At 40.9% G+C, this 15,351-nt stretch overlaps 4 protein-coding genes across 4 annotated transcripts; 1 reads left to right on the plus strand and 3 right to left on the minus strand.

The window, feature by feature from the left end:
* Window positions 1-7,074: 7,074 nt before the first annotated feature.
* Window positions 7,075-7,949, minus strand: LOC135427445 (uncharacterized). Its single transcript, XM_064680967.1, has 2 exons — window positions 7,616-7,949; window positions 7,075-7,504 (listed from the first exon to the last, which is right to left on the minus strand). Exons 1-2 carry the CDS (start codon window positions 7,860-7,862, stop codon window positions 7,404-7,406), a joined length of 348 nt encoding a protein of 115 aa, XP_064537037.1. The 5' UTR covers window positions 7,863-7,949; the 3' UTR covers window positions 7,075-7,403.
* A 753-nt stretch (window positions 7,950-8,702) lies between these two features.
* On the plus strand, window positions 8,703-10,384 carry Es2. The gene is made up of 2 exons (XM_064680803.1): window positions 8,703-9,107; window positions 9,168-10,384. The coding sequence occupies exons 1-2, from the start codon at window positions 8,768-8,770 to the stop codon at window positions 10,304-10,306; spliced, it is 1,479 nt and encodes a 492-aa protein (XP_064536873.1). The 5' UTR covers window positions 8,703-8,767; the 3' UTR covers window positions 10,307-10,384.
* Sptr (Sepiapterin reductase) lies at window positions 10,297-11,344 on the minus strand. Its single transcript, XM_064680805.1, has one exon. The coding sequence runs from the start codon at window positions 11,193-11,195 to the stop codon at window positions 10,410-10,412; it is 786 nt and encodes a 261-aa protein (XP_064536875.1). The 5' UTR covers window positions 11,196-11,344; the 3' UTR covers window positions 10,297-10,409.
* Window positions 11,345-13,716: 2,372 nt separating this feature from the next.
* Window positions 13,717-14,955, minus strand: LOC135427339 (sepiapterin reductase). Its single transcript, XM_064680804.1, has one exon. It carries the CDS (start codon window positions 14,678-14,680, stop codon window positions 13,868-13,870), a length of 813 nt encoding a protein of 270 aa, XP_064536874.1. The 5' UTR covers window positions 14,681-14,955; the 3' UTR covers window positions 13,717-13,867.
* Between the last annotated feature and the right edge of the window lie 396 nt (window positions 14,956-15,351).

Genomic DNA, 15,351 nt, shown 5'->3' on the forward strand with positions numbered 1-15,351 from the left:
TACAAATAATGGATTGTGGTCAAGTAAGGTATGATTTTTCAAAAAATATTAGTGCAAGAATATAACAGACATTTCGTGATAGTTTGCAATAAATTTTAGTAAAAACTTGCTATGTTTTTATAGCTGTATAGCTATGTATTTTAAGATTCATTCACATTGTGAATAATCAAGTTACGGGAGCTTAGCATGTGTAAAAGTGAATCCCAATACTGACCACACCTTTGTACAAATGTGACTAAATAAATGTAAGTCAGTATGTAGGTACAGTCATGCTGATTAATCTAATCAATGAGTAGCGGCAAATTATCAGTGCATGTTCCTACGTAGCTTGATTATCACATTGAACAGTTTCTTGTGGAACTCGTGTATTCCAGTTATGGACTTTCGACATTCATAATACCCACATTGTGTTTACGAGTACTCGTACTATCCAAGCTCAACTGTGATGGGCAACGTAAGTTAGTGCATTCGGTGCAATGTGTTTAATATGGTATATACTACTTATGTACCGATCCATTTACTGCTTGGGGTGGGAGCCCTGAGCGTTGAGGCGTGTGACATGTGGTGCCGTTATCATTAGTAACGGCACGTTTGTGACGTGATAGTCATATATGTATATGTATATGCTAGTATACCTACATATATATGTATATGTACCTAAGATTAGGGCTATGCGTCGGGCATCTATGCGATTTCACACGTTGTCAGAGCTGTGTCTAGGAAACAGAAAAATAACCAAATGACAAGCCGTCAAAACTCGACGTTCATTAGTCACAATAAGTACACAAATCCATAAAAATTAAAAAAAAAAAACAACAAATAATTCAAAAATAGCTAAAAAGTGACGTGTCGCATGGGACGGAGCCAACCTATGATCGGAGATTGATTGTATCGCTATTGAACTTTGGCCGTGTCGCATAATATATATGTATATGTATATGTTCTGGGGGCAATTTCAAAAAGACGATCATCAAAGAGCTGTCATATATATGTCATACTCACGTACGGGGCCGGCCGTTTATCCCAGTTTTTCGCAGCGTCTAAAATTTAATACCGCCATTTGCTGTTGGTTTTTGCTGATGCCGCTGCTGATGTTGTTGTTATTGTTGGCTCCATAAATAACATCAAATTGGCATTGCATTCGGGCTTTCCAGTTGAGACACGGCCTGGGAGCACATAAATTTCTCAACACTTGCATAAAAATTCATAAAAACAATAACACACACAACGAAAAGACAGAAACAACAATAACAACAAACCAGCAGATGTGTCGTCGAGGGCAAAAGGCAGCACAAACGTGTTGAATGGACACATGACATAGAATCGGGGGGGAGGGCATATAGTCCATGTGTTAGAGATTTAAGAATTAGAAATATTACAATTTTAAAATTATATTTATATTTTCAAATGCAGCTCATTTTCATGAATGAATCAATCAGTTCGAATACCTCAACATTGCCATGACAACAAAGTTCTTGTTTATTGTCAACTTGATAAGTATCTAAACTCTTATATAATACTAGCGGGTATAACCCGGCCTTGCCCGTGGCACGTATGTTATAAAATCAATGTTTTCAAAAAGCTTTGAAAATGATTTTGAAACTGATCGGACGGTAAACAAACAATTTTCATAGAAACGTTTTCCGCCAATTTACCAATGTTGCGAGTGGAATTTTCCAAATCGCTGAAACACGTATTCATTACATTCATATGTAGAGCTTTGAAAATAAGTTTGATGCAAATCGGACACAACTTAAAACTTCGCACAAAAAATCTTTGAGTCGCATTCCACCCGAAGAAGTTTGAATTCTGCGAAAAGTGTGAAACACGTCTCAAATGATTTTTCTTATAGGTCTCTGGAAATGAATTTGAGCGCGAAACGTCACCCACCAAATCTTTGACCTCCATTTCCACCAAGGAGCAATGGATTTTCCTAAAAGTGTGAAACGCCCCTCAAATGAATTTGAACAAAGATCTTTGAAAATAAGTTTGAGGCCAATCCGATGGTAAACAAAAAAGTTACATACAAACGTTTTTCGCGATTTTTCCACACTTGCGGGTGGAATTTACCAGAAACCCCGTCTTAACGTGCACCTACATCACATAAGGTAGCTACAGTGAAAATTTCAGCTTCCTAGCTCTTACGGTTTGGGCTGTGCGTTGATCACCAATCAGTCAGTCAGTCAGTCAGTCAGTCAGTCAGTCAGTCAGTCAGTCAGTCAGTCAGTCAGTCAGGACAAACAGTTTTATATATAGAGATTGCACAATAATCATCAATCTGATCAAGGTAACCGAACTATTCATCAATGCCTTCAGAGAAAACTTCTTGAAATATTTAGTGAAGATATTTATGTACTTTGATAATAAAAGTAAAATCAACCAAAACACGATTAAAGAGTTTTCTCTCCAGAGCTGATATAGAAAAAATACATTTATTAAAGGTGTTTGCGATAGTAAGTGCACTATTATAATCCCATAATGAATGCTCCTTAAATTAATTATTAAATCAAAGATCCGCTTGAAGTTAGCGATTTACTGAATAAACAAGTAGGAGTGGTGTAGTCGGGAGTGCCCGACTAGCGGATACCCTGAAGCTTATTCTTCTACGGGAAAACTGTAGCCGTAAAATGAAAGATATTTGATCTATTTGATTCTAGATATATGGAATTCGATGTCGATTACTTATCGATTGCTAGAAAACAAGGAAAGCTATCGATTATCGGAAACAAACTTGAAGGACGTACGTCTCTAGCTCTTATAGGTTCTGAGATCGACGCGTTCATGCATAGGGACGGACAGTTGGACGAACATGGTTAGATTGACTCGGCTATTGCTGCTGATCAAGAATATATACATACATATATCTTATAAGGTCGTAGATGCTTCTTTCTGCCTGATTTAACCAAATTTTAATGGGTTCATGGTATAAAAATCGTTACTCAATATATACATATATTCACAACAAAAACTTTATCTTTAACTATTACATTAACTACAACTTTAGAAATAACTTTAACCGGAAAAAAGAAAGCACATATTCATACATTTATGTACTACTTCCTTGAATTCCGAAAATGAATAGACTTTTTTTATAGGCACCTGCTATAATCTTATCCAAAATTCACACTTCCAACGGTCAGTATGATGAGTAAAAATGATGAGTGTGTCAAATATGTGATTCATTAATACAAAATTGACGTAACCATTTGGCATTGATTAAACATACGTACAAAACATGCATGTATGTTAATCTGTATGGGAAAAATCAAGTTGCTGATAAGTTGCATATACTTTGTTTTCTAGATATCGAGCTTTAAGCGGCCCAAAGCTATATATTATTGTAGATTTGAGTTAGTAAGCTTCGATTTGACAGCTGCTAATCAAAGGCGGCGGGCGGCGTTTTTCTTTTGCTGATAAGACTTATCGCAGCATGACGTATAAGGTGCCATATTTCCAATGTGCACTGGCACAACATAGTCAAAGGCTATATAGACTGGCCTTGGATTACGATTAGGCTCAGCAGCAGTGTCAGGCGATATACTATAATGATGATAATGGACTGGACAGACGCCAGGCACTTTAAAGGGCCCAGCGGAGACCGAAGACCCTTTGAAAGATGATTTCTGGATGCCACTGTAAAACGAATATCGTCCCATTGAAAATTTGAATATTTATTGCAGACAAGCACTGCGGTAGGTCCATCTTCATGCATATATATATATATATATATATATATATATATATATGAGTGTCTGTGTGGGTGTGTGTGTGTGCGTGTGTCGCTGTCGTAGGTGTGCGGTGTGTCGCCTGGTCGATCGATATTTGCGTTCGTTCGGTCGACCCGTCTGTTGGTGTCAAATGGCTCGACGGTTTTCAAGTGGCACTGCAACAACAACAACAACAACAGCAACAACAACAACAACAACTGCAACTGTGCCTGTTTTTCTTATCAACTTGTGCCCAGTGTCTTGTTGTTGTTGTTGCCACATTTTCCGCACAAGTTCAGGGCGCGTCCATAGCTAATCGCTTTGAAAGTGAAACCGTGTTTATATTTTGCCTTATTTTTTCCGCTTTTTTTTCTTCATTGACACTTGAACCTTTGTTTATGCGAGCGCGTCGTGTGTTTGGTATTCTTCATTTCTTAACATTTTCCTTTTTTTTCTTCGTTTAAATACCCTGTAACATATTTACTTCAATTTACCGGCAGTATCCAGTAGCATTTTATTTAGTCCATTTTTTTAGCCAAATAATTGTATTGTTCCAATTGGTATAGAAAGATATATTAAGGTAGTCAGTGAAACTTAAACTAATTCACTATGTCTTAATATGAAGTATCTAGAATTTTATTGAATATAGTATTTTATAGGATCTCAATATACTGATCAAAATAGTTAATATAAAAAAACTCCTGAAGCAGGTAAAAGTTTTAGAAAACAAGACTGAAAACTTTTTATAGCTTAAGTTATTACTAAATAGTTCCACTGACTTAATCATATGTGAGATTTATCTATCTTTTTTTTGGAATAAACAAGTACACATTTAAAAACTTCTGGTCCAGCTGAATTTTCTTGTGCTAAAATTTAATTTTACTTGCGTTAAATAAAACCAGATCATATTAAAACAAATATCTGCAAGATTCAAAATATTTGACTTAGATTAGTTCAATGCGTGTTTTATCTATCGCATTTTCGTTCAGCTAACAGCTTAGCCAGGGTATCCTTTAGTCGCTTGAATTAAGTCTGTGTAGAAATACTTGTTTAGTGGATGTGGCATATTTTAAGACCCGAGCAGAAGTGGAGGGCTGCAACCCTTTGTGGCTACGCCACAACAACTGCAAACTACCTTTTCCGGGCATTTGGGGCGCACGCATGCGCGACTCTCGAGTGGATATTGACATATTGCCGACACGCCCACAAACAAATCTGTGCAACATGCACAAGACAAGCTAACTGGCGCCCGCCTGGCCGCCCCCTCTGCACAGCCATGCCAGACGCACGTGCCCACAACGGACGACGATCGGCCGTAAAGTAGGAGAGAAGGAGAGATAGAGGGGCAGAGCGAGATGGAGTCGTAGATGGAGCAGAAGATGGAGCCGGGGATGGAGCATGGCGAAGAAAGCAAGAACAAAGCTGACAGGCAACAAAGTATCTGCGTTTATGAGCCGTGAATATTATGAAATAAAAATCGTGAGTTGAGTGCAAAATGTTTGCGCAAATATGTATTTACAAATTATATTTTGATGGCTGTCGCGCCGGGTACTAATTAATATTACACAATATTGCAACAGGCCATCAATTAACATTGCAGTTGCAGTTCGGTTGCTCTCGTCTCCGGCTCCGGCACCGGCTCCGGCTCGCATGTTGATTCAACGGAAATTGAGCGAGTAATTCAAGAAAATGTTGCTCGGAAATGTCGTGCCATAAAAATCGTTTGCCAGTGCGTGTTGAAAACTGTCTCTTCAAGTTCTTAGGCCAGCCCCACACACACACACACACACCCCTCGATCCCAACATACCCTACCCGATTTTGTGCGCACTTACCAAAATTAATGCCATCGATGACAACACTGGCAGCAACAATAAAAGGCCCAGCCCAAAAATAGCCGGCATATAACATTATGCTGCCTCCGAAAAGGGACAAAGCAGCCACTGAAATTATGAGGACGTTTCTGCTGCAGCACAATTATTGCCAACTGCTAACAGATTTGTTGGCAACTGCATCAGAAGGAGCACCACCAGCACAACCAGCGGCAGAAGCGGGAGCAGCAATCGGTGCAGTATACATATTGCCCGGCTGCGAACAGTATCTGTTTGATAATGATAATGGCATGTTGATGTCGATGTCGATGGCTTTCCCACTGAAAATAGAGTCATTTTCAGTGGAATAATTGCCATTTGTATTGTGAAAAGTGCTGAATGCATTCAAAATCGATAACATAAGCAAAGCATTATATAAATTATATTCGTCGTACGTATCTGAAATAGCGAGTCTGAGAGAATGTAGTGAAAGGCAATGCCAAGCCTTCTTTTTCCAAGCTAAGCCTAATTATCCTAAGCTTAATTAGCTGGAGTAGAAGCCACCTGAGACGAACCATGTTTTTCAGAAAATGTTTTGATTGAACACAATTTATTTATTTGAATTATTGGAAAAAATAAGTCTGCATAAAGTTTCGAGCCAAAACCTAGTTACATACATGCGAAACCCAAGCTTCACAATCTGAACCTTGATATTAATCGTTTATCGAACATTTTTGTTGCATTGTGTGATCAGGAACATTCTCATTACCTTGCCATTACGACTGGCTGCTTGGTTGCTCCGTTCATGGTTCGAACCAGCTTCCTGCCTGTATGTGTAGTTCGTGAAGCTGTCTGTCTGCATTCTGGAACGCATGTTTTGATTTAAATGTTTGCCATATATTTTCAAAATTTGAATGAAACATTTCAATTTCTTCTATAAAACTGCCCCTTGTACTGTACTTGTACTAAAATAAAGCAAGACATACATATATATTTTCATATACAATATGCGGGCTACATTATATCTCTACCCAAAACTGACAGTTATCAAATATGTTGAGATAATGTCATAGTTGGGTCCAAAGTTATTTTTTTAAAAGTTTGTTATTTTTAACCAATTCCAATTTGTTTCGATTTGGTTTAAGGTTCAGATCTTAGTAAACAATATCTTCCAGTTCAAGGCTCGAATCGGCCAGCCTTGTCTCTAGCCTTGGTTCATATATGAACCTACCACTAAACTAAGCAGACAAAAGGCAGATTTTAAATAAAAATAAAAATTTTACAAAAATATATATATGTATATGAATTTAATTCTTAAACAAACTAAATGATATACTGAACCGGTCTCGCTGATTTCTATATGTGTACTGCCCAGAATGGATCACATAAATAGCTTCAAAACTCAGGCAATAACTTGCTGAGAAGGAACAATGAACCCCATCAACTCACCTCGTCGTTCATACCAAGAATATTAATATACCTTTTGTGGTTGGAGATAAACCCGTCGATTTTAAGCAAATATCATTCAAACTAGTCATTATATATATTTTCTATAGAAAGGTAGGCAACATAGTTCATGTACTTATGTATAAATATAAAAATATATAAATTTAGCAATGTTTCTTGTTTCCATAATTTGTAAATTACAAAAATATAATAATTCATGTTGCTGTGCGGAGCGTTGAATGATCTTTCAGGTTTGTATATCACAGTAAAATGTTGTATGGTAATTATCATAAAAATATAGATTGTCAAAAATATATACAGAGCGCTCTGAGAAAATCATCCCCGATCCCCAAAACCAAAATATAAATATGCATATGGTAATGGAAAATAATATGGGGAGTATCTCTATTGCCTTATGCCAGTTTGTCGGTACTTCTCATACTAATAGTATTCCACACGTCGCAGGTGGGAAGATAGCGGTAATCGCGAATTAGGCCACAAAGTCCTTGGTCTTATCGGTATATCGTCATCAAAATCATCATCTGATAAAAAATCCAAATAAACATGTTCAATGGGTTCGATCCTCATGCCGTTCCAATAATCAACGATGCGTCGGCAGTTCGGGCAATTATTGTTGTGACCTAGCCACTTACTCAAGCAGGTCTTGTGGAACCAGTGGCTGCACGGCAGACGGTATGCGGCGGTCAGTCCACCATCCTTCGTGCTTTCCAAACAGATTGTACACGTGGAGGTGTTTGGCAGCCGATGGAAGGCCAGTTTCAGCATATTGTAGCCCAGATATCCTTTGAAGCGATAAAGTGACAGCACAATAATAAGTAAGGCCGGCACGATGATTGAAACAAACAAACACATAATTACAAAGTCTTCCAATGGGCCCATACTATATTAACAGATTTTCATAATTTTTATTTTCGACCTTTTTGCCTTGATAATGTTGTACTTTAAGGCATGAGATTGAATTGAGAATATTTGCAGTGCACACCTGTTCTAAGGCTCATTTTAATGTTGCTACGATCAGTTTCAAAACTCAAAACTCTTCCATATATTATTTTTATCTACCCACTGCAAGAGCTAGAAAGCCTATTTTATATATCGTAGTCCCTTTGTGAGGCGCAAAATGAGGTTTAATCAATTCAATTTTAAGCAATGAAGACAAATAGACATGTCCTTGGTGAGCGCAACAATCTCTAAGGAAACGAAAATCGTAGTAAATATGCCGATATAACATTTTATATATATAGCATTTCTAAAACATTTTCAAATGAAAATTGTTATCAACATTTTATAGCTAAATAACGGAAACGGAGTGCTCATATTGATGTCTCTAATCTAATCCAATCGATATTCCTATCGCAGGGCGCTTACGCGATATTTTTTCAGCAGTCTGGCAGCCCTCCAGCTGACATCTTTTAGACTGGTATGACATTGAAAGTGCTAGTCCTTGATAATTTTGCCATCGATATTTGAAAATATAAATAGTGGAAATAGCACTATCGATAAATTAAAAAGTTTATTATGAAACAATGACGTATCTTTTGCAGTATTGAAAAGTATGTTTTGTTTATATTTCAACCACGTCACACTGTGGTAGTTTATCATTTCAATTTGAAAATGTGCCCTAATGTGCACTATCGATATAACTTGCTAAACTATCGGTAGTAGCCAAAATTGATAACCATCGATATTATCAATGTTTTGCCAACTCTAGTTTGTTTTATTTGCTTGTTTTTTTTTATAATTGAGCAACGTTTAATAAAACACCAGGTAAAACGGTGTTTAATATTATGGCCAATACACCGAAAACGCAAAGCCCAACGGATGGTCGGACCACGGAAATTGCCACAGTGCAAAGCACTGAACTGGCGGAGTTTAAGCATCCACTTCCTAGCAGTGGCGAACGTCGTAAAATTAAACCCAAGATCTTAACCGAAGAGCGCTACATTGAGGAGATGTCCAAAATCATTCAGCGTGACTTTTTTCCCGATTTGGAACGGCTGCGTGCCCAAAACGACTACCTCGACGCAGAGTCCCGCCGTGATTTTTTACTAATGGCTGAAATACGCGCGCGCTACAGTCTGGGCCGTGCTTACGGCAATAGTAGCAGGCGCAATAGTCGCAATAATGGTAAGTTGCTTACCACCCCAGTTGCAAAGTCACTTAACAAGATATTTCTTCGCGTTGCAGCCATGTCACCAGCAACATTCGAAACGCCATTAAGCACAGCCAATGCCTGCCCAACGCCGCTTCCGCCATCGCCAAACTCAAGCAGCGGCAGCTACAAGAGCAGCAAAAGTCACAGCTCTGCCGAAGGTGAGGGTCAGGATGCTATAGGACGTAAAATGTCATTGGACTCCTTTCTGCAACACTACACCAGTGAGGACAACCAAAGCTTTCAGGAAATCATTGAGACGGCCGAGATGAAACTGCGACAGAAGTACTCCGTGCTGTACAATCATGAGCAGCTTTCCGCTGAGCAGCTACAACAAGCGCTAATGCTCCCCAGCATTGAGCAGCAGTTCGAGGAACCCGATCCGTTGCGCAAGATCCAGACATGGAAATACACCAACATGAACTCTGTTATGTATGTGCCCGATGGCGTTGATGAGACCGAGCAGGAAAACGTTAAACAGGCCGAACGCAAGCAGGCCATTCGGCACAACGCCACCAGACTGCCAACTACAGACCAGCCCGAAACGCAAACCAGCAATGCAGATGCCAGTGTAAGTGCCAATGCAACTGGTGAAGAGGCTAGCACGGGCACGCCACACATTCGGGGCTTCGATTTGCTGCGCTCACCATCGCCGCGACCCGGCAAAGCATTCTCACCTATTATGACCTGGGGCGAGATTGACGGCACGCCTTTTCGCCTGGATGGCGGCGATACGCCGCTACGTAACATGCCCGGACCCTCGTTTCACATCAATGAGAACTCGCGCAGAGAGAACATTGCTATTGCTCTGGCCGAAAAGGTGAGCGAAAAGATGCGCAACCAAAAGCAACAAGCACTGAACACGGCACGGCGCAACATAGGATCGCCGTTTGTGCGCTCTAGCATGGAGCGTCTAGCCAGCATGTCGCCAGCTGCGCGACGCCTTGCCACGAGCAAACTGGGCCTACGCACCCATACACCCTTGATGACACCATCGCCGGCAATGCGCAAGCGCAAGATTACGCCCAACATGGTGCGTACAACGCCGTCGAGCACTGGCAAACATACTCCGGCTAAGGGTACCGCCACGCCCATTGATACCGGCTCCACTCTGACGGATGACTTGCTAAAAATACCAGCAAAAATACGAAGCGCAGCAGCCGATTTCTTTTAGCAATCTAAACTATTTTTAGAAAATTGTTTATTTGTATTTAATTAATGTAGAATCATGTAAAATCCATGAACCAGAAAACTTAAGAATTTACATTTGAATTGGCCTAATCTCGGTAGTCTACATGTTCGCCCGATTTAAACTTTTGTGCGCGCAGCACCTGCAACAACTTGGACACTGTTTGCTGTGGCGTGAGCATAGTCTTGGATTCGCGTTGCTCCTTAAATGCAGCCGCCAATGCCGGATCGTGTGACTCGCTCTGCACCTGGAGCGTCATCTGTGTGTCAATAACGCCGGGCGCGTAGTTAAGCACCAACGTTTCCGTTGAGGGCTCCTCTAGAGCCAGCACACGGAAATACATCTCACGCGCCGCCTTCACCGTACAGTAGTAGGCCATTGAAGAGAATGGCTCCAGGGCCGCCAATGTACTGAGATTCACCACCAATTTGGGAATGCCGGCAAACACCCGCATGAATTCCGAGTTTAATGCCAGTGCCGAGAACAAATTGATATGATAATACTGCTCCAGTATCTTAGTGTCGCCCAGCTCCCTGGCATGCTGTGAGGTGTCGCCCAGCGTGCCCGCATTGTGCACGACAATGGCACGCTCAAACTCGTTGCAACCATTAACCGGCAGGGTTTTATCGAAAATGCGCCCAAAATCTTTGGCACTGGCTGTGGCGAGCTCCAGTGAGTACAAATGCACGTCCAGTTTTGGACGATCCGCCAGAATGGATGCTTTTGCCTCCTGCAGCAGCGGTTCGCTGCGACCCAGCAATACCACCACCGAGCCTGTGGGCAATAGCTGACGCGCCAATTGCTCTGCCAGCTCCCGGCCAATGCCGCGCGAAGCGCCCGTCACCAGCAAATAAGTGCGCTGCTCCAGATTCATGGTGAAAGGCAAATGTATATTAAACAGAGTCCAAGCACAGCATCAACAGTTGGTTGCAGGTTTATGACTGGCTACTTGAGGCTGCTTCTTGAAAGCTTCGTCGAAAGCTTGCAAGTGTGCGTATGTATCAGTTAGTCTGTACGTATATACTAGTTTTTAAGTGTATATATATACATATACGTATATATATATATATATGTCTGTGTTGTGGCTGTCAATTTAGTTGTATGGGGTAGGGACACTTGATAGTTTAATGTTCGTGTCAAAACTATATTGATAATTGGATGATATCGCTGCCTAAAAATCGCATTCGATTGTAATTAATTAAACTTTTTTTTTGTATGCTAAGCTTTGAGTTTGGCAACTTTGTTAAAGCTTTTGCTTATACTCATGCGAGTTTTTCTGCCCGGTTTACACATGCTTAACAGCTTTAAGATTCGCTTGGAATGACATCGACATAAAAAGGTTATCGGCGCTACATGTTGTTCGCATTTAAATGATAATTGTTTATTAATTGTCGCACATCAGATCGCACAATAAATACCCGTAAATGAATTTAAATAGCAGCCGCTTATCAATTACCGCCGCCCGGAATGCAATTCCAACTTGCCAAGGTCAAACAGCTATAGAATTCAATGCATCAAGTGCAATGCATTAAGCGAGACTCGTAAGGCGCAAATCATTTACACATTAATAGAGAGGCCTTTTTATTTATTGCCCAATTTAAGATTCATACATTTTCTTGTGCATTCTTATATGTATGTATGTTCTTTTACTTGATCAGATCTTTACAAATTTTAATCGCTAGCAACACTTTGATAACTCTACTTAATTTAATAAATATATGACTTATTTTGTTTCTGTGCCCCTTACCCTTACAAGTGTGAAAACTGTCAATCCATGAGGTTCTTCCCGCAGATTTATATCTTCAACAATTAATATAAACATTGTTTAAAATCAAGGCCTTGCATGTATAATAAGAACTATGGAGTAGGAAAACACTATATAAACAAAAAGCCTTTTAAACTAATTAGGCACATTTGTCAACAAAAACGAAAACACGTTGGGCTTTTTTTATTAAGTAATAATCATAAAAAACAGCACAAATTGAGCTTGTTCAGCTAATAAAACTAAAGCCGAATAATCATGATCGATTGACACACAGAAACACAAACCAATTAACCAACAAAGTGTTTATTACCGACAATTACGAGATCATTTAACATACAATGTTTGCATGGAACGCACAAATCTTATATTTAACTGCATATCTGTATGCAGCTACAGTTCCCGATCGACTCAATACACACTATAATTATGACGCCATGAATCTTTTGCCTCGCACATTAATTACAGCAACATTGTTGCCGGGCCGGCGATCGTGATTTGGGTCTTATCAGTGCGTCGCTCCGAAATTTTACGCTGTTTTGTGAATGGTCAATCGACGACATTAGCGATAAGCTTTGAGTCATTCCCCCAGCGAGAAAGCAGAAAAAATAAAAAAAAAAAAAAAGAAGAGAGATAGGGATACAATTCTCTAATAACCCATTTCCACTATCAGAATGTTTCTGAACATTCACTGAATGTGAATCTTACGTATTTCGTGAGCAATTTTTGTTGCTATTTGAAAAGCAAATTCCAAACGGATATTAGAGCTTAATTTTCATTTGGTTTCATTACAAAATATCGATATCAATCAGCTGTTCCACAACCAGCGGCAGAGTGACCAGCCTACTATACAAAAAAATTTCAAATAATTACGTTATTACTCAAATGTAAAAGCGAGTATATTGGATTTGTGTAATGTCTGTGTGTACGCCTGTCTGTCTGTCTGTATAAGTAAAATTTATAAGCCGCTTTTAGAGGTAGAGACTCTTATCATGAAATGTGTACTCATGCATTTTTTGCCACGCCCACTAGGAGACGGGCGAAACATGTTAATCATAAATCCTATCTGTATCACAGTTTCAGAGCTAATGGCCTTTGATGACCCGTTCATCCGCCTCTTAAGATGAAACTTTGAAAAATTGCGGAGCGCCCCCACAAAACTCAATATTCGATCATTTCTGACGTCACAGTTTGACAATCACTGCCTTCGGTTTATAGTCAGCGATCCAAAAATCAAGCAGTTTTTTTTTTACTGATTAAAGCAGCGCTCAGTTCAAGGTATCATCACTAAATCTCAGTTGATTTTGTTGGATTGCAATCTAATCTCTCGCTAAAGTAACCCAATCAGATAGCCCAATTTTAGAGTATCGTGAGTATTTCTCCCTGATCACAAAAAATGCCAATTCCCTCATGATCATTAATGAGTATTAATGAGTATTGCCAGCGTGAATCTCAAATGATATTTGAAACGTATGAAGAAAATGTTCAATGAAAGTAATGTTAGGCATTAAAAAATTGGAATCTGATTCCTCCCCAAGGTACAGCCCCATTGAATATAAATAAGAAAAAATAGAACATGTTTTTTGTGTTTCGTTTTCGTGTGTTTCGTTTGCGTAGCACGCACATTGTACCGTTAGTCGCACGAGGGTCATCAGCCAAAATTTATTCATTTCCGTTTTCATTTGCACAAAATCTAGATTAACATGCTTGTCTGCAGCAGTGCGTGCCAGTGCGAACCACCTCCAATGCCCAAGTGGATGCACAGACCACGACTGCATTGCTACTCATAAGAAGAAAGTGTCGTAGTAGTCGACATCATGACCGGACACAAAGGCGGTCTCCTCCAGAATGTTGATCAACTTGAGCGTTGACTGCAGCGGCTGGACGCGTGGCAATTCCGGCTGTTCCTGATCGGACATCACAAGTAGCTCCTCTGGTGCCACAAAATTGCCGTTCACATCGCACTGGGTTTCATGCGTCTTAAACAGACCGGGCGCATAGCTGAGCACATGCACATTGGCGCGTGCCTCTTCCGAAGCCATGGACCGGAAGTACATGTCACGGGCCCGCTTGCAGGAGCAGAGCAGCGTGCTGTACACCAGCGGACGCACCTGCAGCGATGAGGTCACATTGATCGCCAGCTTCTCGATGCCCTGCAATGCGGCGGAGTTCAGCCAGCGTTGATTCAGTGCCACCGGCGCGTACAACTGATGCTGCACATAATCGGTCCATGCCTCTGCCGTCTGCGGCTCCATCAGCATGTGGGTGGCGCTGTCACCCTCATTGTGCACCAAGATTGAGCGCTCGAAACCATAACCTTCGCTTTGGCACAAGACCTGATCCAGCAGTTGAACCCCGTTGCTGTGCCGCTCATCCAGAAGACCAGTGATAATCTGGACCGCATCTGGTTGCAGATGCTCCTTCAAATGCTGCTCCAACGATTCCAATCTCTTTTGGCTTTCATCCAATATCAGCGCCACCGAGCCGACTGCCAAGCGGCTGCATAGCTCCTGGGCAAGCGTCTCACCAAGCGGATTCGAGCTGCCGCTCAACACCAGCAACGTGCGCGCATTCAAATCCATTCTCTTAGCCGCCATTTTGAGTTTGGGTGTTCAGGGAGTCCAACTGCTGATCTTGAATAGGATGTAGACTGTGCTGTCTGCGGATGCTGTTGCGCCCACTTGCGACTGTACAACTGTACTAAACGAACTGCTGCGCTCCAGGCTGGCTGGTAGACTCTGCTCCAGCTGATAAGCAGGCTATTAACCACGTGTACTGAATGCGAATTTATAATTGAAAATGAGACTGAAGCTGATTTTTTTTTTTTACGTCGACTAAGCGCCGGACACTATCTGCTGCTGCTGCTGCTGCTGCTGTCCGCCAGCGATGAATCTTTCCGTGTTTGCTATTCTGAGCTCGCCATTCCGCGCGCCTCGCGCTTTTATACTGCTCCCGCCTGGTGATAAGGTGATTGACACTGTGGACTGTGTTTCCCAGTGATTCTGTTGCCGTGCGCATCCATTGCGGGCCTTGGGCATGGTCATTTGTAATTAACCAACTGGGACACAATCGCACAGAACACGCGCTCAGCAGCTGATCAGCGTCTGGGCTGGTCATCATTGGATGCCTCTTAAGGCATATCATTTAGAAGCTCTGGTCTAGTTTTCCGGCCTAGACAAATTGGCACTGATTGGGCGGTAAACAAGAAACTGAAAAGAAAATATGGGATCAGCACGCGCGGAAAATCAGTTACGAAATTTTCACTTAT

The sequence above is a fragment of the Drosophila montana genome, unplaced genomic scaffold (genome assembly GCF_035044405.1).
Source record: "Drosophila montana isolate Dmon_TW-CO22-7 unplaced genomic scaffold, ASM3504440v1 contig_2178_1, whole genome shotgun sequence".
NCBI lineage: Eukaryota > Metazoa > Arthropoda > Insecta > Diptera > Drosophilidae > Drosophila > Drosophila montana.